General features: G+C 32.6%; 2 protein-coding genes across 2 annotated transcripts; both read right to left on the bottom strand.

Moving 5' to 3' along the window:
* Nucleotides 1-250: 250 nt before the first annotated feature.
* Nucleotides 251-11416, bottom strand: LOC122275319 (glutathione S-transferase U8-like). Its single transcript, XM_043084327.1, has 3 exons — nt 11336-11416; nt 899-1230; nt 251-698 (listed from the first exon to the last, which is right to left on the bottom strand). The coding sequence occupies exons 2-3, from the start codon at nt 1220-1222 to the stop codon at nt 354-356; spliced, it is 669 nt and encodes a 222-aa protein (XP_042940261.1). The 5' UTR covers nt 1223-1230; nt 11336-11416; the 3' UTR covers nt 251-353.
* LOC122275318 (probable glutathione S-transferase) lies at nt 10273-11422 on the bottom strand. Its single transcript, XM_043084326.1, has 2 exons — nt 11004-11422; nt 10273-10853 (listed from the first exon to the last, which is right to left on the bottom strand). Exons 1-2 carry the CDS (start codon nt 11325-11327, stop codon nt 10506-10508), a joined length of 672 nt encoding a protein of 223 aa, XP_042940260.1. The 5' UTR covers nt 11328-11422; the 3' UTR covers nt 10273-10505.
* Between the last annotated feature and the right edge of the window lie 15245 nt (nt 11423-26667).

The raw sequence follows: 26667 nt of genomic DNA, 5'->3' as shown, positions 1-26667 counted from the left end.
TCAAAATATTAATAAAATTACAAACTTGATCATAAGAGAAATCAAGGCTATTTATTACATTGGTGCAGGATTATTAATTATTATGCACCAGACGTACGTGATCTCTAATATTCGTCGATTTAGATTCGGTTTGGTCTAAGAAAATTCTTATCTCAAATTTAAAATTCTCTTCTTATCATTATAACTTTTTTAAATTTTCATATAAAATATAATAAATAATTTAACTTTTTCTTAATTTTTTTAAATTTTAAAATAATAATAATATTACATCTTCAAATTCAAAATCTTGATTTCAAAATTCTCACTTACTAAACCATATTTTATTGGCCGGGAAGCCTTATATATTTATTTATTTATTTCTTACGATAGTAATTTCGTACAATGGAAATGAATTCCTCTTCGGAAGGTCCATCTTTCTTGATAGCAGCACTTTTGCTCATAAAGTCATCCCTCCAGTTGCAGAGTTTAGGAAATTTCTCTCTTGTCATTAACTTTACCCCAGAAGCTTCTTCATGAGCTCCAAGCGAGAAGCCTATGACGTTTGCAGCAATGTCTACCATTCCTATATTCTCTCCTCCAAAGAATCTTTTCTCCTGGAGCTCCTTCTCCAATAATTTTAGCAGTTCTACTGCTTCTTCCCCAGCCTTCTCACGCTCTTGCTCTTCGCCCCAGCAAGCTTTCACTATCGCAGGAAAGCACTGAAAACACAAAACAAAAAACAAAAAACGCAAGTTTTGTAACTTTGTTATGATCTTCAATTAGTTGTATGACTTGTTTTTATAAGATGAAAATGACAAATTGAGCTGGGACGACGGACTCAAACTGCCATGAAAATTAATGAATATTTGTGCCATGATCATAATTTAATGAAGCTAACTAGAGTAATATTATTACGTACCTTGTCGTCAATGAACTTGGCCCAGAAACGTGCAAGGGCTCTCTGATAAGGATCTTTGGGCATGAGTAAGGAATAGCCCTCCTGCCAAGTTTCATCAATGTATTCAAGAATAACAAGAGACTCCACGATAGGCTTTCCATTGTGTACGAGGACGGGAATCTTCTTGTGGATGGGGTTGTATTTGAGAAGCGAAGGACTCTTTTTGCTTAAATCTTCTTCAATGTATTTGTAAGGCACTCCTTTCAGTTTAAGAGCAGTCTCTACTCTGCGACTATAAGCACTTCCCCAAACACCAAATACCACCACCTCATGATCTTCTGCCATTATCTTATGTATGGTATAACTCGCTCGTACGTATGTGGTTTTGTTATAAATAACAAAGGTTGTAGTACTACCTGCAAGTCAAATGCTTGGCTCTACCTTTTGGGGACAGATCGATGCCCTTCTTATAGAGCAACGATTTAAGAGATGTTGTTGAGATATTATTTGTTTTCACATCACATGGAGCTTAATTTCTTTCCTTTTGAAATGGTCAATTTTCTTATATTATAACATGCATGGAACTTTTTTCTTGTTTAGTATTATTATTATTTAGTATTATCATAAACAGTACATGCTAACACGCACCGGTCAACCTTTCATATGCATAGGTCATTGATGATCTCACCGGCCCCAAGAAAAGCGATGTGACGGATCGTACGTGTAGCTGGAATATTTTTAATATTAGTTTACGAACCAATATTAATATGTAATGTATATATTTAATAAAACGATATAAATTAAAAATAAAATTAATTTTTATGAAATATGAAATTTTATTCTTCTTTTAAATTTTTTTTATATTTTTTTAAATAAAATATTTATCGATACACGAATTTGTGTACTCATATTTTACACGATCTACCTTGGGCATGTTTTGAAATTATTTTCATCTCATTTAATTTAATTTTATATCATCTCATTTTATTTCATTTTTAAATATTATTTAAACACAAACACATTTAATCTAATCATTATAATTTTTGAAATTTTTAAACAAAAAATAAAAAATAATTCAACATTTTTAAATTATAAAACTAAAATAATATTAAAAAATTATAAATTTAAAATAAAATAATTATATTTTAAGAATATTTTAAATTTATAATATTTTTTATTCAAATTTTTTTTTTTTTAAAACTCGAACAATACTTAACTCAAACTATTTTACTAGTATTTACAAATAATTTTAATATTATTCACAAAATTCTCATATATTCTCATTCCCCAAACATTCATTACTCTTGTGATCATATGTAAAGTCCATCGAGTATTATACATGATGCAATTGGCTTGACATTTGCTCTACTTAAGGCCTGGTTTGGATATGATCAATATATTTCCATCTCACCTTAATATGCAAACATCACAAATATAAATATTTTTTAGTTTCAAATTTTAATTTTTTCATCTAATTATTATCTTATTCCCAAACTCTCAAATAAAATACAAAAAAAAATTCAACTTTTTTAAATCTTAAAACTAAAAATTATATTAAAAAAATTATATTATAGCAAGATTTTAACTTTATAACATTTTTATTTAAATTGTTTTCTCTCTTTTTTCAAAACTATTGCGAAAAATGATGACAACAAAGTAAAAATAAAGAAAAAAATAAACAAAAAATTAATCATATGACACAAATTTATGTGATTCGGCAATGTGCCTACATTTAGAACTTAAATAAGCAAAAGTCACTCGATGTAGATTTCCCTTCCCCTCGCCCCACCTCTCTCTTTGTCTAATTTTGTTCAATATGTTAATACCAAAATGACAAGAATAGAACTGGTACACAAATTTAAATAACAAATATATACATATATATGATTTTATAAAATAATAGAGAATATATTTTGAGCGGTACATCTGAAGTAGGGCTAAGAGCAACCTCCAATAGAATAAGGCCACGTAGCCCATCCATTACTGAAGGAATGGGACGCACCGTACCGAAGCAGAAATACTCACACTTCGAAACTCAATCCCTCCCTCACCCTCGTCTCTCTCTCACTCTTGCTCGTCTCTTTCTCTCATCAAATCTGCTGCCACTCAATGTTGTGAACGCATCGATGCCGATGCTATGAACTTCACCAAATATCCTAAAAGTTTAAAACCCCCCCCCTCAACGCTGTGAACTTTTTTGGTGTCGACGCTGCGTCCTACGGTCATTGACGTCGAATTCACATATCCCATAGACGCCAGCCAGCCTCAGTGGTATGTTTTCTTGTTTTTGGTTTTTAATTTTGCTTGTTTTGGTGTGGCAGAAAGTGACCTTGGCTTTACAGCTTGCAGGACTGTAGAAGAAAATTGAATAAAAAACTTCAGTTTTGCTGAGATAGAAGGATGAGAAAATTGCAGAAGCAGCTAAGAACAATGGAGCTTGAAATTTTCTTAAGATTGGAGGCATAAAACCAAGCATGGCAGAGAGTGGCTTAAGAAAACAAAGCCATGGTTACATTTCTGAACAACACTTTAGAACAGTTTTAGAAAGGTCCCCTTGTGGCATCAACAATGGTGCCGAAGATGCAGAGTCTTGCTGTGATGTAGATAGAAACTTGGAACAACATGAAGAAGAAGAAGAAAATTTCAAACAGATATGCCTCCTAAACGCAAAAGAACATGTGAGCCATTCCCACCACTTACTAATTTCCCGTGTGGTTCACTTGCTAACAATGGTGGAGCAACATTACCAGAACCAGAATAAGGTATTTTATCACTGTATATCTTTTAAATAAAATAATTTAATTAAAATATATGCTTTAATTATTGTATATATAGCTGTTGTAAACCAGTGCCGAATTAGAGGCATTACGAGGGGTGTCTGCATAGAGAAAGTAAGGAAAGTTGATAAAATTAAAGTTGATATACCTAATGATCACACTGACGGCTCTAGGGATTCGGCAGCTTGGCTTGCTTCTTACGTTGGTACACTTACTTGCACGTATGCACCGATGGCTACATCCTTCTGGACTAAAGTTTTCCAAAATGTGAAAGACCACATCAAAAATCATTGCCTGGTCATAAGTTATTTTGTATAATATTTTTATTTAAATAACTTTTAAAATTATACTAATTGTTTTTAATTTTTTGAAGGACGAGTTTGACCTAAATTTTGGCCGGCGAAATGATCGACTAATGATTGAGGAATTGATGTCGAATACATTCTGGAGGTACAAAAGTTGATGCCATACACTCTATTAGAAATTCAGTACTACAACAGAGACATGTCAAAATCCATTCCAAGCAATGTCACCAAACGAATGGCAGAAAATTTGTAATCTGTTTGAAGATCCTGCTTATCAGGTAATTTTGCTACTATCTTTTTTTAATAATATATGATAGATGTATTAAACATAAAATTATAATACTTTTTTTTAGTAACGGAGTACGATGAACAAAGCAAATAGATTAAATTTAACGATACACCATCACGAGGGTTCTCGATCTTTTCATCGCTTGTAAAAATGGTTAGTTATTTTAGTCCCAATTAAATATTAATATATATACTTTTTCTAGTTTAAATTCTGATATTGATTTTCATTTTACAGTAAGAAGAAAGTCTAGCTAACTATGATCTGACCCAATTGTATGCTAAAGCACATAAAAATCATGACGGTGTTTAGAGCAATCCTAAGGCAGAGGTAAATTATGTAAGTTTAAGTTTATTTAATTCTATTGTCTAAAGATATTTTTGTTACTTATACTAATTTTAATGTTTTTTTTATAGGATAAGATGATATCTCTTAAAGAAACTGTTGCGGATCCATCTGATGAATCAACTGTCAACGATGCTCAAATCTTTTATCTAGTTTTTGGATCACGTTCTGGATATTTAAGAAGCTTAAGACGTTGCGTGAAACCATCCTCAACATCGTCATCCTCTTCTAAAGCCAGATCGAATGATGACAAAATTAAAGAATTAGAAAAAGCTGCACTTAAGATAGAATGATTGAGGTCGAAGGAAAAAAAATTGCTGACCCGATTAGATCAAGCAGCAGATTTAGAGGCAAGATTATAAGAGAGGCTACAATTAAATAACCAAAAAGTGTTTGAACAATTCTAGTCAATGATGTCCCAAAACTCTATACCACCAATACTACCACAATCATAATTCATTAATTCTTTTAATTGCATTTATTTATGATGTTTGTAAATATTTGAACAATTGATGTATATATAATTACAATTTGTGTAATATTAGTATGTTTTTTTTAATTAAATTTCATTTTGTTTGACCAATACCGTTCGAACTTTAAATAACCCGTTCGAATGGTAAATTATCATTTATGCATACATTCGAACAAAAATAGATCCATTTGAACAAAAAAAACCCTTGCGAACGTGTCAGGAAATACATTCCGTACGTTTGTTCGATCAATTAAATATTTATTCGAATAACGTTATTTTTCAAAACTTCGCTCGAACAAAAGATTTTCGAAAATAGATTGTCTTTTCCTTCGAACAAAAGTCACTTAAAAATGTGTTGGTTCGAACGAATTTGGTCAGATATGGTTATTGGTTCGAATTAACATTTCATGTTGTTCGAATAAAATTATAAGTTCGAACATAAATTTTTTCATTCAAACATGATTCTGAGATGACATATTTTTGTCTAAAAAAATTCCTTTCAAATGGTTTCGACTGGTTGAGCCCAATTTCGTCTCTAAAAGTAATTTTTTGAGACGAAAATCAATTTTTGTCTTTAAAAAGTTTCCGTGACTGTCTTTTTGAGACAAAATAGAGACAAAATTTTTATCTCTAAAAACTTCTAGAGATGAAATTTGTATTTTTTGAGATAAAATTTTTTATCTCAAAAAATCAATTCTCTTAAAGTGATGTTATAATGGAAAATGTTTATGTTCCTCTTCGAATTGATCGCTAGAATACTGTATTTCTTTTTAAATGTTTAAATAAGTTGCAACTAATTTATTTGTATATATATATATATATTTTAAAATATTTAAAAGAAAAAAATATAATTATATTAAGAGACACTTCCAGCAATACATACGTAACAGAAGAGTAGTATATTATATAGTGCTGTCGTTACTATTGCTAATCAAACTTCGCAATAAATTAATACTGACCATGCACCAACCAAACTAAAAAGTGGAGAAAAACGCAAAAAGACAGCAGTTGGATCTTTCTTTCAGAATCAGCCACCGGTATACGTCCCTAGTTTTCTTATCTGGTTTTAGTAATTTGTAAACAAGGCGGCCTGGTGGGAAAATGGGACCTGGGTCTCCTTAATTTCCTTTGAATATCTCAAAAATAAAAAAGTGCAGTGATGGTACATGAAGAGGTTGAGATGAAAAGTACCACAACAATAATTATTAAGAATACATTGATTTGCTTAATATTAATATATCAAAAATTTTAAGTGCAGTTATTTTTGTGTATTTTTTTGTGCACTCCAGTAATATGATTGATTAAATATTAAAAAAAAATTTAATCCAGCCAATCATATCAATAGAGTGCGCAGAGAGTACGCAAAAGTGACTGTAGCATTACTCTTAATATATATATTCGTTCTAATCTAAGGTTTTTAGATATGAGCCAAAGTCTGAAAGTAAATACTTTTCTAGCACGAGGTAACATTGGTTCACAGAGTAAGGACTAACTACAGTGGGTGGAGACGAAGTTGCTATCATGCCCTAAAGTGATGTGAACAAAAGAGGAGTGGGGTGTATCAGAGATCAGCTTTTATCTCAGTGTGCATTTCCAACGGAAGACTCAAAATGATATTCCTGACCAAAGAAGAACCAATCGAATTATATTAATGTGGTGTTAATAGTAAAATTAAACCCAGCTTTAAAAAACGAAAAATGGAAAATAAAAAGGCTTTTTAATTAGCAACATAATTTACGAAATATTCTGCTGAATTTGTATGGTGTTAGGTTAATGGAATGTGTAATATATCGCGTTACCCCTGCTTCAACGTACTCGCACTGCACTCCTTTTAGCTCCAGAGCATTCTGTATTCTACCACAAAAAGGGCTTTCCCAGGCACCAAATACCCTGATCTTCAGCCATTCTATATTATCACACCCTTAATTCGTAGCCCTTGTTGCCCTCAACAAGTTAATTTTGTTATGCAATTCACATATAATTTGGCTCTACTCTTTTGAATCTGACTCCCTTTTATATGAAGAGCCACGATCCAAGATTTACTCGAGAAAACTTCTACCTTGCGCAGCTTCGAATGAGTTGGTCGTTGAAGTTTGAGCCTTTAATTAGGCCATTGATGATTTGTTATCAGTGTCTTGAGACGTCATGACGTGAGCCGCCTTGTTAACTTTATTATTATTTTTTTATTTTCTGTTTGGAATGCTCCAAACAGCAGCTGACCAAGACATTATGGTACGTAGTAGGTTAAAACTTAAGTTCAACCTTTAGCTGCAAGTGGGTTGCGTGTTCTTTTTCAAATAACTTAAGTTCAACCTTTAGCTGCAAGTGGGTTGCGTGTTCTTTTTCAAATGTCTACCATCATTTTTCTTCTCAAATTTTCTTCCTGATCCACGTCTTGGTTCGAAAGCATAGATATTGGATTAGTCAAGTGAAAGTGAAGTCTAAAATATAGCAAAATTATACTTAAATGAGCTGCATTGGACTAGCTAAAGTCCTTTAGGTGAAACTTTAAACTACAGAAAGTATAATCCAAACTTGGCTAGTCACTGTTTACATATCGAACCAATATTTAATTTCCAAACTTTTGATTATTTGCATTATAATGTTAACACTAACCATGCATATGTTAATCAATAATTTCTAAATTATTGATTAACATATTTAATTTTCAAACTTTTGATTGTTTGCATTCTAATGTTAACACTAACTATATGTTAATTAATAATTTAATAATTTCTAATTTATTAATTAGCATATGCTTAGTGTAATGGCAAAATATGAAGACAAAATTATTTGAATGGATTAATCTATTTTGTTAAACGAGATCTTTACTTTAACAGAATTTGATATAATTATTTAATATGTTATTAATTGAAAATGAAGATATATTATTTTCCTAAAGATAATCATTTTATTTGATTAAGCAAACGTCATGTTCTAGTGTATATATATATACACAAATATATATAACTTTATTAAAAAAAATTCAACGTTGCTTTAATCACATATTATTGTTTTCGGAACGAACTTAAATTTTGTTTGGATAAATGTTGTAAAATTTTTATAAAATGTATAATTAATTAAAGAGAAAAATGTTTTGCTTACGATAAAATTCGAACCTATAAAATGAAGTACAAGCTCTGCGCAAAAGTCAACTTATATAAATTTTATAAAAGTTGTGCAATTTTATAAAGTGACGATTAAATATAAATTAGTATAATGTGAATTGTCTCAAAGCAAATCGATTTATATATTTTTAATCAGTTTTTCACTCCATATGATTCAAGATCAAATAGATTTAATATAAGAAATTTGTTAATGAATCCCTAAAGATGCCATGTCAGCATTACACATATATATCTGGATAGTACATTATGTAGTTTGAGAAAAGTCACGAGAAGGTCATTTGACTTTTTTTATACATTTTTTTAGTTCTCTTAAACATGTAAAAAGAATCACAATATTATTAAAAGAAAAAAAGTATCTAAACCCATTAGGATGCTTTGTCGGGACGCAAAGGATTTTCTTTTATATATAAATGATATTTATAATTGTGGTTGTGAAAGTGCAGCGTATTTTTTTAAAAAAAATTAAATTAATACGGGATCCATATGAAAAAAAATTAAATTTTTAATAATAGATTCTACTCTTTTTCAAAACGATTGCGCGGTATTTACACACTCCACAATTATATATAGTATTACTCTATAAATATATCTATTATATATTAAAAGTGTCTATACGCTTATGAACAGTATTTTTGGGCAAATTTTCATTTTTCAATTCTGCCCCTCTGTTTTTACCATTTTCTATTTTAATCCCTCACTCATACTATTTCATTTATTTTAGAGGTGGGCAACAGGGGTTGTTAAAAAAATATAAATGAATCAGGTCAAATAATTTTAATAAAAAATAATATATTTACTCATGAAAATTTTGTAAATTATAGAGGTGGAAAACATAAAAAAAATATGAAAAACCGAATTTATATGTATAGTTATTCAATGGTTGATTCTATTTAAAGAAATTAATTTTTAAAAAAATGGCTGAATCAGATCAAATAATTTTACTAAAATATAATATATCTACTTGTGAAAATTCTATAAATTAAAGAGGTGGGTTGTGAATAAGATAAAAAGATAGAAAATATCCAAAATCAAATTTATATATATAGTCATTTAATTGTTGATTCTGTTTAAAGAAATTACTTTTAAAAAAAGATGGCTGAATCACATTAAATAATTTTAATAAAAAATAATATATCTACTTATGAGAATTTTATAAATTAAAGAGGCCGTGTGTTGTTAATCAGATAAAAACATAAAAAACATTCAACTGGGCATACCAACTGTCACATGCACGTAACATCTTCTACTAGTGTGTATAATATATGTCAAACGGCTTAATTAAGATGTGTCCTCTGATAGGCCACATGTGAGTCGCGTGTATTAAAAAAATATAAAACTAAATAATACTATGAAAAAGTGAAAGATTATTTAAAAAATAAAAATATTAAAAATTAAAAAAAGAAGAAGAACAAAACTAGAAAAACCAAATCTAAAAAGAAAACTAAAAATTTATTTAAAACATTACAATCTAAAAATTCTTAAACTAAAAGAAGCCAGAATTTTAATCGAAGACTATGGTGGGCGATATTGAAGACTATTGTGATCATTGATGTTAATTGGAAAATTTGGGTTTTATATTTTAGCTGTTTTATTATAGAAAAAGAAGTCATAAGTTGGAGGACCATTCCGCGGCCTTGCTTGCTTGCTGCAAAAGCACCGCGGGGTGATGAAGCAAACAACATTCAGGGCATTTCTTTTTAAGGAAAATAAACATGATTTATTCATGAAAGTCAAGTCACAGCCGTGACATGATACATATAAGAAAAATTTCAGACTACAAACTAAGCTATTCACTGCTGGTATTTTATCAATACACAAATTCTTTTGTAATTAGTTTGATTTTAAATCATTTGGGAGATAATATTCTACCTAAAGTAGAGATTTCAAACCCAACCCTTTAGAGGAGGATATAACTTTTATTCTATAGACAAAACGTCCAAGAGACTCTTTTTTTATTTATTTATTTTTTTTTATCCAAACAAAAGAAAATAACAATAAACATAGAGATAAATGTGAACACGATGAATTACAATGATAGATATGCATTTTCAGCTTGAAGGAAAGCAAAATACAAGAAACAAATTAGAGACAATTAATTTATTTATAGGAATGATTCCAAATTAATTAAACAAGAACCAACAGTACTTATGATAGACAAATTAAAATATTAATGAAATTACAAACTTGATCATAAGAGAAATCAAGCCTATTTTATTACATTGGTGCAGGATAATTAATTATTATGCAGTACTAGACGTACGTGATCTATAATATTCGTCGATTTATTGGCCTGGAAGCCTTACATATTTATTTATTTATTTATTTCTTAAGTAATTTCGTAGAAAGGAAATGAATTTCTCTCTGGAAGGTCCAATATTTTCCTTGATAGCAGCACTGTTGCTCATAAACTCATCCCTCCAGTTGCAGAGTTTAGGAAATTTCTCTCTTGTCATTAACTTTACCCCAGAAGCTTCTTCAAAAGCTCCAAGCGAGAAGCCTATGACGTTTGCAGCAATGTCTACCATTCCTATATTCTCTCCTCCAAAGAATCTTTTCTCCTCGAGCTCCTTCTCCAATAATTTTAGCAGTTCTGCTAATTCTTCCCCAGCCTTCTCACGCTCTTGCTCTTCGCCACGGAAAGCATTCAGTATCGCAGGAACGCACTGAAAACAAAAAACAAAAAACGCAAGTTTTATAAGATGAAGATGACAAATTGAGCTGGGACGACGGACTCAAACTGCCATGAAAATTAATGAAAATTTGTGCCATGATCATAATTTAATGAAGCTGATTAGAGCAATATTATTACGTACCTTGTCGTCAATGAACTTGGTCCAGAAACGTGCTAGGGCTCTCTGATAAGGATCTTTGGGCATGAGTAAGGGATAGCCCCCCTGCCAAGTTTCATCAATGTATTCAAGAATAACAAGGGACTCCACGATAGGCTTTCCATTGTGTACGAGGACGGGAATCTTCTTGTGGATGGGGTTGTATTTGAGAAGCGAAGGACTCTTTTTGCTTAAATCTTCTTCAATGTATTTGTAAGGCACTCCTTTCAGTTTAAGAGCAGTCTCTACTCTGCGACTATAAGCACTTCCCCAAACACCAAATACCACCACCTCATGATCTTCTGCCATTATCTTATGTATAGGCTCTACCTTTTGGGGGGCAGATCGATGCCCTTCTTATAGAGCAACGATTTAAGAGATGTTGTTGAGATATTATTTGTTTTCGGATCACATGGAGCTTAATTTCTTTCCTTTTGATCTGGTCAATTTTCTGCTATTATGACATGCCTTGAGCTTTTTTCTTGTTTAGTATTATTATTTTATTTGTCTGTATCAAAAATTCCAAACCGGTACTGGTCCTTGAGAAATTATTAATCCTCGAATGGTCAGTAGAACTTTGAAACCGTAGGTCATTGATGATGCTCTCCTCTCAAAAAAATTAGATAAAAGAATGAAAAATTCTTCTTATCATTCTCATATTTTATATAATATATTTATTTTATATTTTTTATAATAAATATGTAATATATAAATGATAAATAAAATAATTTAATTAATTTAATAAAAATAAAATAAATAAAAAATAAAAAAATAAAAAATAATATTTTAATATATAAAATATATGATGTAAAATAATATATAGTTGTCTAAGAAAAATTGAGGTAACAGTTCACCGTTCACGTCATGATCAGGAAAATAATCGAATCCGATTTGCCTTTTGGCAATTTATGTCGACTAAACCATATCATGCTAACAGGCACCAGTCAACCTTTCATATACATAGGTCATTGATGATCTCACCGGCCCCAAGAAAAGCGAGGTGACGGATCGTACGTGTAGCAGGAATATTTTTATGAAACGATAAAGCTAGTCTGCCGTCTGAAAGTGATCGCATTTGATGACCGCTCGATGTAGAAAATATATTTTAGTTCTGACGTGACAAGTGAGAAAAATATTTTTCCGTTGCTTTGGTTTCTCCTAGTACGTACAGTGTCTTCTATCATTACACACGTCTCCCTCCTTCCGAAGAGGAAATCAATTTCCATCCATCGATCGGCCCCCAACTTCATAGCACTAACCACCACCAAACTCGGTCCATTTCTGGTGATAGAAGGTCCCACACAATAGTTCAAAAACTTGAAAGAATCCGAAAGAGGAGATCGAAAAACCCATCTACTCTATTTCTGATTCAGCCTCCCGACAATGCCATTCACTCCACGGCAGGTTTAGATAAAATGATAGTTCACTGCATATTAAGTGTTGCAAAATTTTCGTTATAAATGTGTATCAATATCCCATCCATCCACTGATTCTCATCCATGATTTGCTCTCTGTAAATATTCTGCTATAGCAACTCTATTACTTAAGTATAGATTCCGTAAAGGGCCGTTGTTGTATATGTCCTTAAATAGCCACATTTTTGTATTAACGTACGTAAAGGTGCCACCTTTAAGTTTACAAGTTATCCTTATGAATTAACGTACGTAAAGGTGCCACCTTTTAGTTGAAGTTGTGTAAAAAAATCTGATGCTATATTTCATCTACGTTAAAAATGTTTGTTTAGGATGTTTTAACTGTAAAAAATTTTTAAACCATGCATCTTCTTTGTCATAAAGACAAAGAAGCAGTACTACGTTATTAGGATGGCAGAAAAAGAAAATCTCAGACTTATTTACAGTAAAAAAAATCTCATTTATTTTTTTTGTTTTATTTGTTAGTATGGTGATGTGATTAGTTACCGAGTTCATGGTTTTGAAACAGAATATCAGGTTGATAAAGTAGTAAAAAGTATCTCCTATTTAGTTTCCTTATAGTTCTTTTACATGCTAATGCAATTTGATTGAAACCAATGAGCATCTAGTTGAAACCATTAGAGGATATTCTACAATTTATACTAGGTCGTCTCCACCTGCTTCTTAGATGGGTAGCTTGTATTAATTAAATAGACATGATATTTAATAGGTCAATTATTATAGTTAATGGTCAAGCACCTACACTTTTTGTTTATATGACATAAAATGCAAAATAAATCTTCGGATACTAATATAAATTGTATACTAATATAATGGTATTTATAATTTCTCATGTCAATAATATGAGGGCATATAAAATGATATGTTAATTCAATTATCGATACTAATTGTAGGTTCTCTAAGGCTGAGTTGATATGGCTTCTTTTGTACAGTTGACGGATGATGAGTATGATGAAATAGTGGTTGATGATGGGCCTGATAATAATGATGGTGTCGAAGAACCTAAGGTTGATGATGATGTCCAGGAACCTAATGTTGGAATGACTTTTTCTAGTGAGGAAGCAGTCCGGTCTTACTATATGAAATATGCTAAACATAAAGAGTTCGGGATTCGCAGAAGGAATTCTAGACAAAGCGAAGATAGGAGGGTTCGATGGTTTACATTGGTATGCGTGCGGCAAGGCACAGCAAAGAGTCAGGCTTCCAATATCCTAAAGCCAAGACAAACAGAGAGGGTAGGGTGTAAAGCAAGAGTTAATGCAGTTTTGAATGAGGATGGCGGATATACCTTGTCTAGTGTAATCTTAGATCACACACATTATTGTAGCCAGGGAAAGCAAGACACTTTAGATGTTTCAAGAAGTTAGATGCTCGTGTGGCTAAGAGGCTTGAAATAAATGATGAAGCCGGAATACGTACGTCAAAAACTTTCCAGAGTGTAATTGTTGAAGCAGGGGGTATGAGAATGTGCCATTTGGGCAAAAGGAATGTCAAAACTACATTGAGAAAGCACGACAACTTCGCCTCGGAGTTGGAGGCGTTGAAGCTCTAACTAACTACTTCCAAGATATGCAGAAAAAAAAATGCAGAACTTTTTTATGCGATCGATGTGGGCCCTGACATGAGGTTGAAGAATGTGTTCTAGGCAGATGCCCGAAGTAGAGCTGCGTATCAATCATTCGGGGATGTTATCACTTTTGATACAACATACCTGACCAACGCTTATAAAATGCCATTTGCACCATTTGTGGGTGTGAACCATCATGGTCAGTCAATCCTATTCGGGTGTGGATTGATATCCAATGAGGATGCAAATACTTTTGAGTGGTTGTTTGAGTCATGGTTGAAGTGTATGAATGACCGACCACCAAATGCAATCATTACAGACCAAGATAAGGCAATGAAACTTGCAATTGCGAGAGTGTTTCCATCTTCTAGGCATCGCTTTTGTTTGTGGCATATTATGAAGAAGTTTCAGGAGAAGTTTGGGTCACATTCTCGATATGACGAGATCAAAGATAGTCTACACAAATGTGTGTATGACTCATTAAGTGAGAATGAGTTTGAAGAACGATGGGCATATTTGATTGAAACCAATGATCTTCGCGATAATGCTTGGTTGGGATCGCTTTATGCTGATAGGCAGTTTTGGGTGCCAGCGTACGTTAAAAATACATTTTGGGCCGGAATGTCAACCACACAACGAAGTGAGAGCATGAATGCATTTTTTTGATGACTACGTTCACTCTAGGACCACATTGAAAGAATTTGTTGATCAGTATGATTCAGCCATTCGGAGGAAGGCAGAGAATGAAGCAATTGCTGACTTCAATTCATTTAGTACTGAGATTCCTTGCATATCTCACTATCCTATCGAGAAGCAATTTCAAGAAATATATACAATTTCCAAGTTTAAGGAAGTCCAAGAAGAATTTCGAGACTTTTTATATTTGACTATCTCGTATTTAGGTGGTGATGGTGCTGGACATACATTCGTAGTCGGGGATGAGATTAAAGTGAGTGATGGATGCATTAAACGTGTAAACTATTTTGTGTGTGTATATGGAGAAAATCCCCTAGATATTACATGCACCTACAAATTGTTTGAGTTTAGGGGAATATTATGTTGACATGCTCTTCGTATTCTGGCACAGTTAGACAACAAGGGTGAAGTTCCACCAAAGTACATTTTGGATCGGTGGAGGAAGGATATAAAGAGACACTATGTCAATGTAAAAAGTAGTTATGAGGCGACGAGCAACCCTGAGAGACAAAGGTTTGATCGGATCCAAAATTGTTTCTATAAACTTTGTTCAAATGCCGCAAAGACCGAGAGAAATTGTGTGAAATTGATAAGTCAGCTAGAACAGTTGAAGTCCGAGTACCCGGATGATGATCCAAATATAGGTACTTCCACAGCTGGTGAGGTTACTCCCATGGATGGCACAACAGGCAAAGTTCTTAGTCCGTTAGTTGTTCGGAGTAAAGGGAGACCCACAACTAAGAGAAGAACACACCCCGTTGAGAAGGCTCTCAAGAAACCGAGTACTAGAAGGAGACTATCCACAATTGAGGTTGATTATTGTATTAATATTTTTTACACGTATATTAATTTTTGTGATACTAGTAGTTAGTTCATAATTTCACAACTGGTCTAGTTGAATCATGTATTGTAAGAAGTATTTTATTTTCCCTGGAAGTTCCAGCTTGATAGTTCAGGAAGGGAATTTTTTTATCTTATGCCTAAGATATTATTCTCTATATTTGTTGATATGCATAGAGGAGTAGTCACTTATCAAGAGAAGATAGACGAAATTACAGTATGAGCGACACACAGCATGAGGTTCCACAAACTCAGGTACTTACATGTTACTTTAGTGATATTTGTGCTTTTGCTAAGTATTATTTTCTAGATACTTATATTTATATATAGAACCCAATAATTGATGTTTGAGCGATTATTTTGTGTTGGTATCCTGGCTACATGATCAAGAAAGCCAAGTTTAGACACATGCGCCAGATTTTTTTTTGTACTCCCTCAACTGCTCGTCCACATCCAGTACAAGTGCAACCAGTGGATCAGTTGAATGCCTCGGATCAGGATGATCTATATCAGCCTAGATGGTGGCAGCCATGATGGTGTTGTATTTATAGTGTGTTGTCCAGCATAAGTGGAAATGAAGTTTTTTGTATTTTGAATCGTGGGATGATCATTTTTTTTGTAAATGAACAACTTTTTGTATATAGGAGGGGCTGTTGCATGTATATTTAGCCTAGCTTTTGTAATGTGATTATCCTGACTTGTATATGAGATATGTATAACTTGTCGAATATACAGTGGCCTCAACTGCCAAGAGGCTTAAAGAAGGATGTTCAATATGATAACTCCATTTTTCATCTCTAGCATCGTACCTGCCAGTTGTTTATTTGAATAAGTGGGAAGATTTTGTATTGTAGCTGTATATTATTTCCAGCAACACATTCATTTGTTTAGTTGGTGTGAAATTAGTAGGCTGAGTTATATTCGTATATTGATGGGCATGGTGTTGTATTTATATTGAAATGTATTTATCTTGTATTGTGATATTGTATTTATATTGTTATCCATGTATATTGTGTTGTGATATTGTATTTATATTGTTATCCATGTATATTGTATAGTGATATTGTATTTATATTGTTATCCATGTATATTGTATAGTGATATTGTATTTATACTGTTATCCATGTATATTGTATAGTGATATTGTATTTATATTGCAAGAACCAGTTGGATGATATGGTAGAACATCCATATTATAATATTGTTATAATATTTGAATAAATGAAACTTCCAGGTTTTTAATGAAATATTCTGATTTGATGTTATTTATTTCCACTAGGCTTTTTGGTTTGTTGGTTTAGGAGTAGCTGTTTATAACAAGATATAATATCAACTGCCACTTGAATGCACAGATTTAGTCTTCAAGAAAGGGCTAATAACAGACACTTGCAAATACAAACTTATTTTTCATTAATATCAACAAATACACATCGTTTTCACAAAATACAAAGAGCTTCCACAATGATACTGTGTTCTAGCTACAACTTACAACTTTCCAGCAACATCAACACAAGACCTTCCACAAAATACAAAGACCTTCCACATACAAATAGACTTTCCAAACCAAAATACTTCTACAACTATATTAACATTTTCCTTTGAACCAACCACAACTAGATATAAGCAACCCTACAAAGAAAAACCACGACAATGAAATTGTTAACACGTAGGTAGCCTTCTCCAGTTGCCTCTTGCGCTTCTCGGCCTCTATTTCTAGTCGATGATTCAAACTTTGGATATCCATTGATGCTTGGATCTTCTCAACTTCAACTTTTAATTTATCAATTGAGTGTTGCAATCGTTTGATAGTTTTTTGGTAATATGATGGTATTTCAGGGTCATACCAGCAGAAGTATCCACAAGACTTCCCAGACTGCAAAAATAAATTTTCATTTAAATTTAGGCAAACAACACCATCAACAACCATGAAATATGATATGAGGGCAACAAGAGTAAAGTAAATCTCACTGTATAGTTTTGGCATCCAAAAAACCACCGCCCCTCATTTTCCTCCGTATGCGCAGTTCTTTGACAAGCTTTAATTCCACAGTAACAAATTGGGTACTGAACTGCTGACTTTCCTGAGCTTGAGCAATTTTCACTACGTGACTCAAGCATTGTTGTTCATAGACAAAGAGAACACGAAAAGTAGTTGTCTAGCACTTTTAAAAAAAATAATAACAGTGTTTTGGATTCTTTAATATACTCCTCCTTTTGGTAAGAAAAAGCTTATAAACAAAATGTCTAGTAGAACAGATTGTACGTTCAAATGTGTATTATATTACCTTTTTGCTTACTATTTTTTTATTTTCTCATATTTTCCAGTTAAACTCGACAACTCCACATTGGTTGCCTATCTATTGCACAGGTTAGAGATGAGATGAAAATATTCATATTTGGATTCTTATATAGCTAAATATAATCAGTAATGGCCAAAATATGGCATATTCAGGTATTTAGGATTCTTGTTATCAATTTGAGCTTACGGGAACCTAAAGTGTGCAAATTATTCAGCCATTATAAGCAGAATTTTGCTTTCTAAACAGTTGTGTTCAAAGTACCAGAAATTATTGATTCTCATTAGCATTTCCTTAAACTATGTTTCATAAAAACCACTTCACACTAATTAATATAAGTCTTACAAGAAACACCAAATGAAGGGCCTATAGTTTTTCTAAACCAAGTCCCCTGTTGCCTTTTTCATTCAAGTTAACATACATTTTCTAAACCAAGTACATAGAAATCTCAGACAAAATACTACAACTGGGAAAAACTAACAGTCATTCAATTCAAGTTGATTCTAGACTAAAAATAATTTAACAAACCGAACCCAAGAAGCAAGTCATCCTGTTTTCAGCAAGCACCATTATTGTAATCTTCCTTCCTTTACAGAGAACATGAAAAAGGTAAAATTATTCATGCTAGATTAAACAATGGTTTAGTTTTTCTAAACCAAGTCCCCTGTCGCGTATTTCATTCAAGCTAACATTCATTTTCAAAACCAAGTACATAGAAATCCCATACAAAATACGTCAAATACGAAAAACTAGCAGTGATTCAAGTTGATTGTAGACTAAAAAAAATTAAACAACCCGAACCCACTAACAAGCAAGTCGAAAGCTTTGTGTTTTGGGGAAAAACATTCTGCATCATACACCTACCTATGGAGAGAATATTAGGAAAAATGGGGAGCAGCTCATAGAGTTTACCAGAAATTAAAAAAATAATGAAGAGGGAACCGGTGAACGGGCGATGGAATCGGCGATAGAAGCTCCGAACAATGGCAGGGATGAAGCTCTGAACCGGTGATAGAAATAAGCGATGGCGATGGAACCGGCGATGGTATGGTGCAAAGGGGTTTACGGACGACAGCTTGATCCCTTTTCTGGGTGATGGTGACGGCGCAGGGACGGCTGGGAGGAGACGGCAACGGTAGGGCTCCTGGGTTTGCATTTTCTGGGTATGAGAATGGCTTCACTCACGGACAGATTCATCCCATTATAATTTCTGAACGTTCGTTCATTCGTTTTTTTTTTAAATATTTAATGCCACGTGGCGTGACACGTCAAGCGGTCAAAAGTTGCGACCACAGTGGAGCGGCACAGTAGCGCGACCCTTTATGAAAAAATCTTGAAAAATCTTGTTACAGATAGAGTTCGTGTACTAGTTTATATACCGATGTTGGTATTGGTATGAAATGTATATATTTAACAAAATTATATAAATTAAAGATAAAAATAACTTTTATAAAATTGGAAAATTTTTAAATTTTTTTAAATAAAAAGATCATCGGTGTGTGAATTAGTATAGGAACTTACTTGTACCTAACAAAACTCATATTTTACACAATCTACCTTGGGCATGTTTTGAAATTATTTTCATCTTATTTAATTTTATATCATATCATCTCATTTTATTTTATTTTTAAAGGTTATTTAAACACAAACACTTTTGAACTAATCATTATAATTTTTCAAAATTTTCAATAAAAAATAAAAAATAATTCAATATTTTCAAATTATAAAACTAAAATAATATTAAAAAAATATATTTTAACAATATTTTAAATTTATAATATTTTTTATTCAACTTTTTAAAAAAAAAACTCAAAGAATACTTAAGTCAAACTATTTTATTACTATTCACAAACAATCTTAATACTATTCACAAAATTCTCATATCGTCTCAATCCTCAATTATTCCTTACTCTTGTGATCATATGTAAAGTCCATTGAAGATTATACATGATATAATTGGCTTGACATTTGCTCTACTTAAGGCTGGGTTTGGATACAGTCAATATATTCTCATCTCAATATGCAAACATTACAAATATAAATAATTTTTAATTTCAAATTTTAATTTTTTCATCTAATTATTATCTAATTCCCAAACTCCCAAACAAAATACTAAAAAGTAATTCAATTTTTTTAAATTTCAAAATAAAAATTATATTATAACAAGATTTTAACTTTATAATATTTTTATTTAAGTTTTTTTTTTTCTCTTTTTCAAAACTGTTGAGAAAAATTACGACAACAAAGTAAAAGTAAAGAAAAAATAGACAAACAATTAATCATATGACACAAATTTATGTGGTTCGACAATGTGCCTACATTCACAACTTAAATAAGCAAAAGTCACTCGATGTAGATTTCCCTTCCCCTCGCCTGTCCTCTCTCTTCGTCTAATTTTGTTCAATATGTTATACCAAAATGACAAGAATAGAATTGGTATGCAAATTAAATAACAATTATATATATATATATATATATATATATATAATTTTATAAAATAATAGAGAATATCTTCTGAGCGGTACGTCTGAAGTAGGGCTAAGAACAACCTCCAATATAATAAGGCCACATAGCCCATCCATTACTGAAGGAATGAGACGCACCGCACCGAAGCAGAAATCCTCCCCCTTCGAAACCCAATCCCTCCCTCACCCTTATCTCTCTCTCTCTCTCTCTCTCTCTCTCTCTCTCTCTCTCTCTCTCTCTCTTGCTCGTCTCTTTCTCTCATCAAATCTGTTGCCACTCAATGTTGTGAATGCATCGACGTGAATTTCATCAAAGACCCCAAAAGCTTCACCATTTATGCCTTTAAAAATCCCCCCACCCTCAACACCATGAACTTTGTTGATGTCGACGCCCTGTCCTATGGTCATTGACGTTGGCGCATATCCCATCGACGCCAACCAGCTAGCCTTAGCGGTATGTTTTCTTGTTTTTGGTTTTTAATTCTGCTTCTTTTGGTGTGGAGGAAAGTGACTTTGGCTTTACAGCTTGCAGGATTGTAGAAGAAAATTGAATAAAAAACATCGATTTTGTTGAGATAGAAGGGTGAGGAAATTGCAAAAGCGGTTAATAGAACAATGGAGCTTGAAATTTTCTTGAGAAGATTAGAAGTAGAGAACCAAGCATGGCAAAGAGTGGCTCAAGAAAACAAAGCCATGGTTGCATTTCTGAACAACACTTTAGAACAGTTTTAGAAAGGTGATCCCCTTGTGGCATCAACAATGGAGCCGAAGATGTAGAGTCTTGCTGTGAAGTAGATAGAAACCTGGAACAACATAAAGAAGAAGAAGAAAAGCAAAACAGAGAAGGGTTGTGTAAAAGCTGGTAACGAAATGTTGGAGTGAAGATATGTTTAGAGAATTTTGTGAAAAACATCTGATGGAGTGGTCCTCATATAATGTTTTACTACATTATTGATATGGCAATTGCTTATTGGATGTTGGTTTCACCTCAAAAGTAGATGGTACTGCGCAGTTCTGAAAGTTAGTCTATGTCTCTTTAATCACATATTATTGTTTTTTGAACAAACTTATATTTTGTTTGGATAAATGTTGTAAAATTGTTGTGAAATGTATCATTAATTAAAGAGAAAAATGTTTTGCTTAAGACAAAATTTCGAACCTATAGAATGATGTACAAGCTCTGTGAAAAAGTGAACTTATATAAATTTTATAAAAGTTGTGCAAGTTCTATTTATCTTCTTTAAAAGAAAAATTGATAAATAGAAAATTAAATAATTTTTTTAATAATAAATCTCACTTTTTTTAATATAAAATATTTAAATCTTTTATACGTTAAGACTGTATCCAATATTATTTTTAATATAAATTAAATCTAAATCATATCTAACTATTTATAAATTTATTTTTATAAAATCTTTTTATGCTTGTGGTGCATCTTACAGAACAGAAGACTAGTACTTAGAATTTTAATCAATACAGACTCATCTTAAAAAATAGAAAATTTGTTATCCTTATGGACTAAAGCATATGCTAACACGCACTAGTCAACCTTTCATATACATAGGTCATTGATGACCTCACCCCAAGAAAAGTGAGGTGGGGGTGAGGTGACGAATCATGTAGTAGGAATATTTTATCCAATCTATTTAGGGCATGATTAGAAATTATTTTTATTTCATTTAATTTCATTTCATGTTATCTCATTTTATTTCATTATTAAATATCACTTTAATACAAACATTTTCAAAATGGTTATTAAAAGTTTTCAAATTTTTAAACAAAAAATAAAAATAATTCAACTTTTTCAAACAATAAAATAAAAATAATATTAAAAAAATTATATTATAACAATATTTTAATTTTATAATATTTTTTATACATGATGTACAATCCATGAGGATTATACATGATAGAGTTGGCTTGACATTTGCTCCACTTAAGGCCTGGTTTGGATATCATATATTCTCATCTCATCCTATCTCATCTCAATACGTAAACATCACAAATATAAACATTTTTTAATTTCAAATTTTTAATTTTTGAATGTAATTATTACTTAGTTCCCAAATTATAAATAAGTTACAAAAAATAATTTAACTTTTTTAAATTCTAAAACAAAAATTATATTATAACAAGATTTTAACTTTATAATATTTTTATTCATTTTTTTCTATTTTTTCTAAAATGTTGCTAAAAATCATGACAATAAAGCAAAAGTAAACAAAAAATCAATCACATACCTGACACAAATTTATATGGTTTGATAACGTGCCTATGGTCACAGAGTTATAAAGGATTTTATTATGTTGAGAAATCACAAGATGCACTTTAGGGCAAAATATTACTGTTCATTGTGACCATACTGTTCAAAATAAGCAGAGTTATAGGGTTACACGATAGAAACCCTAATTTTCACTTTTTTGCAATATTCACTCAAGCGAAGTATCGAGCGAACTCTCTGTTTGGTGTTCGCTCGAGCGCCAAGTCAAGCGCCTAACAAGCGAACTCTGTCGGGGCTTCACTTAAGCCTATTTTTGAGCCAGACTCGAGTGAAATTTCTATTTGAGTTTCGCTTGAGCTGAATGTCGAGCGACAGTCAAACAAACTTTCTAAGTGGTGCTTCCTGAGTCAAAAACAGTGTCAAGCCTTATTGAAAATCCACTCAGAAAACCGTAACAAGTCATTGTCGGATTGTGTCACCAAGTTGGGCTGCCACAACAATAAACCAGGCTCCACAAACCCAACAAAAACCCCATAAAAATCTTAACTCAAACCATTTCATTATTATTCACAGATTATTTCATCTCATCTCATTATCCAAACCAAGCTAAATCTTTCACAAAAAGTTAGCTTGATACTCATGAGATCCGTAGAAGAATTTCCTCTTCTATACATAAAGTACCACCTTGGAGCATTCATTGATCTATTAGTGTGTTTATCAGTGATGCCACTAAAGTTTTAGTACTAGATCAGGCTAATTTCTTTGGTGGGGAAGTTGTAGAAGAATTTTAGAGTTTTGAAATTTTTGATGGAAGATAATATAGTCACTTGTTGGGGATTAGAGTTTGGTATTTAAGTTTACACAGATGTTGTGAGAGCTTAAACTAATTGAAGTGTCTTTCTTTATGTTAAGGTTCAGAGGGGCAGCCATTGAAAACTTTTTCTATATGTCATTAATCAAACACATACATATGTATATATAGTACAAAGCAAAGGGAAACAAATCTCGTAATATATGGAACATTAAAGAGGGAATTGGTTGACTATAGCTGGCTATACAATCTAAATGGAAATATATGATACAACAAAATAATATCCTAATATGCCTCAACAATATTGGTAATACTTCCTCTCAATTTGGAGCACGAAGATTTGTAATGCCTAAATTGGATGCTAAACTCTAAAAGTGTTCATGACCCAAGGTTTTGGTGAAGATATTGACAAATTTATTTATAGTGGAAACGTGGACGGTGCAGAAAAGTCAAGATAGTAAATTTTCGTGAACAATGTGGTAGTTGATCTTAATATGTTTGCTGTGTTTTAATGAAATACAGGATTTTGGACAATATAAGATGGAAGTCAATGCATGATATTCGGCTTCAATAGAAGAGTGTGAGACAATAAACTGTTTCTTGGTGTACTATGAGATAGGAATGTTGCTAATTTGAATAGAGAAGCCAGTAGTAGAACACTGAGTGAGAGGAAAACGGATCCAATTGAAATTAGAAGTAAGTAGAAACTTGAAGGCAGTTGGTTGCCGGGAACAAAATGCCTTGAATAGGAGATGATTTAATTTCTTGCAGAACATGAACCGCAACATTCGGTCTAGTGATGGTAAGATAAATTGATCTGCCAACCGAGCAACAATAAGAACTTAGATCATTGAGAAAAGCACCATCTATGCTAGTAAGCTTGAGATGTTGTTCCAAGTGAAAGTAAGTTGTGCAAGCACCTAAATGACCATTGTCTGTGAGAATATCGAAAACATACTCACATTGATTGAGAATGATATCGCCAGGGACTGAGCAACTTCCAAACCTAGAAAGTACTATAAAGTTCCAAGATCCTTGATTTTGAAGTGTTGAGCATGAAAATTCTTGATCTTGATGATGGTGGATGGATCATTACTTACAACAAGGAGGTCATCAACATAAACAAAGATAATAGTAAAGGATGAACCTTGAGCGAGTGTGTAGAGTGAGTGATTAGCTTGGGAATGTTGAAACCCAACAATAACTAAAATAGATGAGAACTTGGAGAATCATTTGTGAGAAGCTTGCTTGAGGCCATAAGGAGAATTTTGAAGGTGATAAACACGGGTCTCCCCTTGTTGCAATGATCTGGTGGGGTATCATGTAAAATTCTTCATCAAGATCACCAAGAAGAAAGTGGTTGTGGACATCTACTCGATAAGGAGATAAATTATAGGTAGCAGCTATAGCGCGTACACACTGTACTATGACTAATTTTGCCACAAAAGTAAATGTTTCATGATAGACAAGTCCTTCAACTTGATCTATGTATTCCTAAACCACGGGACGAGTTTTATGACGCTAAATGGATCCATTGGCCTCTAGTATGCTTTTGAATACCCACTTTGCATCCAATAGGTTTCCTATCAGGTGGAATGCGTTTAAGAGAACACGTATGATTAGATTCTAAGCCTTTGAGTTAGGCAGCTAATGAGAGTGATGAGAGTGATGCACGAGGCATGGTTGATGTTGGGTCGAAGATGATTGATGAAGTGGGTCCGGGGATGAAGGGGTTGGGGTTTCAGGAAGGGGAGAGGGAGGATAGGGTTTGGAGTAGGATTGGGCAGTATGTGTTGAAAGGAAAAAATATGTTCAATGAAAGTGACATCATGGGAGATGAAAATGCTATTGTTCTTCAAATCATAAACTCTATATGCTTTATGATAAAAATGATAACCAATAAAAACACAACATAGGGCACGTGAAGAGAACTTGTCATGATGAGACAGAAGAAAGTGAGCATAACAGATGCTACCAAAGGCAACCAAAGATGCAAGTGTGTGTATGAGGTGGGTTTGTTAAAAAGAAGCTCATGAGGCAACTTACTGGTAAGAATTGGAGAAGGAGTGCAATTGATGAGGTAAGTGGCAGCTAAAATGCATTCACCCCAAAAAGAGATAGGAATGTGTGCATGAAAATGTAGACAACAAGCCACATTAAGGATGTGACAACGTTTGAGTTTAGCAACATAATTTTGTTGTGGTGTTTCGACACATGTGCTTTCATGAAAAATGCCATTTTGTGGAAAAAACATTTTAGTTAACAAAATTCTTGGTCAATGTCGATGCAATTGTGAAGAATGGGGCATTGAAAATGAGTTCCAATATGAGCATGAAATTTTTTGACTTAAGTATAGGTTTTAGATTTCATGCACAAGTATACCCATGTGGTACGAGAATAATCATCAATTATTGTTAAAAAATAGTGAGCCCTAGAATTAGATGCAGTTGAATAACCACCCCAAATGTCACAATAAATTCTATGAAAAGAAATGAACTTTTATTATGGTTCAATGAAAAAGATAGAAGAGCGTGTTTTGCTCAAATACAAACATCACATGTAGATTTGAAAGGGGGAATAGATAAGGTTTTGGGAATACAAGGAGATGATGGGTTACCTAGATGGTGATGTGAGAAGGTTGGAGTTGGAAGTTTCTGAGAGTGTATAGTTGTGGATGGAACTTGTTTGTAGTTGTAAAGGTCATCTTGTACTTCACCCATTTCAATAAGCTTCCTTATTGACAAGTCCTGAAAGACACAAAATTTAGAAAAAAAATAATGAAACACAATTAAGAGCAATAATGATTTTGCTGATGGACAATAAATTGAATTGAAGGGAAAGAGCATATAGGACATTAGTGAGAGACAGAGCAGGTGGCAAGTGAACGTTGCCAACATGTGTGATGGGAATAGTGTCACCATTGGGTAAGCGAATGGGACACGGGGTATCTATTGACGATACCTCTACTGATAAGGCAACCAAATCATAGACAACGGCTACCTAACTATCTTTGACAACTACACACCTAGCAACGACTGCTTTCCATTTTACTTGTATTGAATCCCAAATCACATCCTTTATTTTTCATTTTTAGTAACGTTACACAACTCTATAAATACTAATCTCTATGCAAAACCATCAATATATAAATGTACAATAGACTTTTAGAAGCTCTCGTTGCACATTTATTTCTCGTCACTTCGTGTTTGATGAATCTACTTTTCCTTACAAACAACTTGAGAACCTTTACCTTCCCTCCTCCACTAAACACATTTTATTTACCTCCATGAAATGACGTTCTCCTATTTCACTCTCAAAT

The sequence above is a fragment of the Carya illinoinensis genome, chromosome 9 (assembly GCF_018687715.1).
Source record: "Carya illinoinensis cultivar Pawnee chromosome 9, C.illinoinensisPawnee_v1, whole genome shotgun sequence".
In the NCBI taxonomy this organism is placed as follows: Eukaryota; Viridiplantae; Streptophyta; class Magnoliopsida; order Fagales; family Juglandaceae; genus Carya; species Carya illinoinensis.
This window is presented reverse-complemented; position numbering and strand designations above follow the sequence as displayed.

Coding starts and splice junctions, on each gene's coding strand:
- LOC122275318 (XM_043084326.1), bottom strand. CDS start 11,327: ATGGCAGAAGATCATGAGGTGGTGGTATTTGGTGTTTGGGGAAGTGCT. Junction 10,854..11,003: donor CCAAGTTCATTGACGACAAG/GTACGTAATAAT, acceptor TTTTGTTTTCAG/TGCGTTCCTGCGATACTGAA.
- LOC122275319 (XM_043084327.1), bottom strand. CDS start 1,222: ATGGCAGAAGATCATGAGGTGGTGGTATTTGGTGTTTGGGGAAGTGCT. Junction 699..898: donor CCAAGTTCATTGACGACAAG/GTACGTAATAAT, acceptor TTGTGTTTTCAG/TGCTTTCCTGCGATAGTGAA.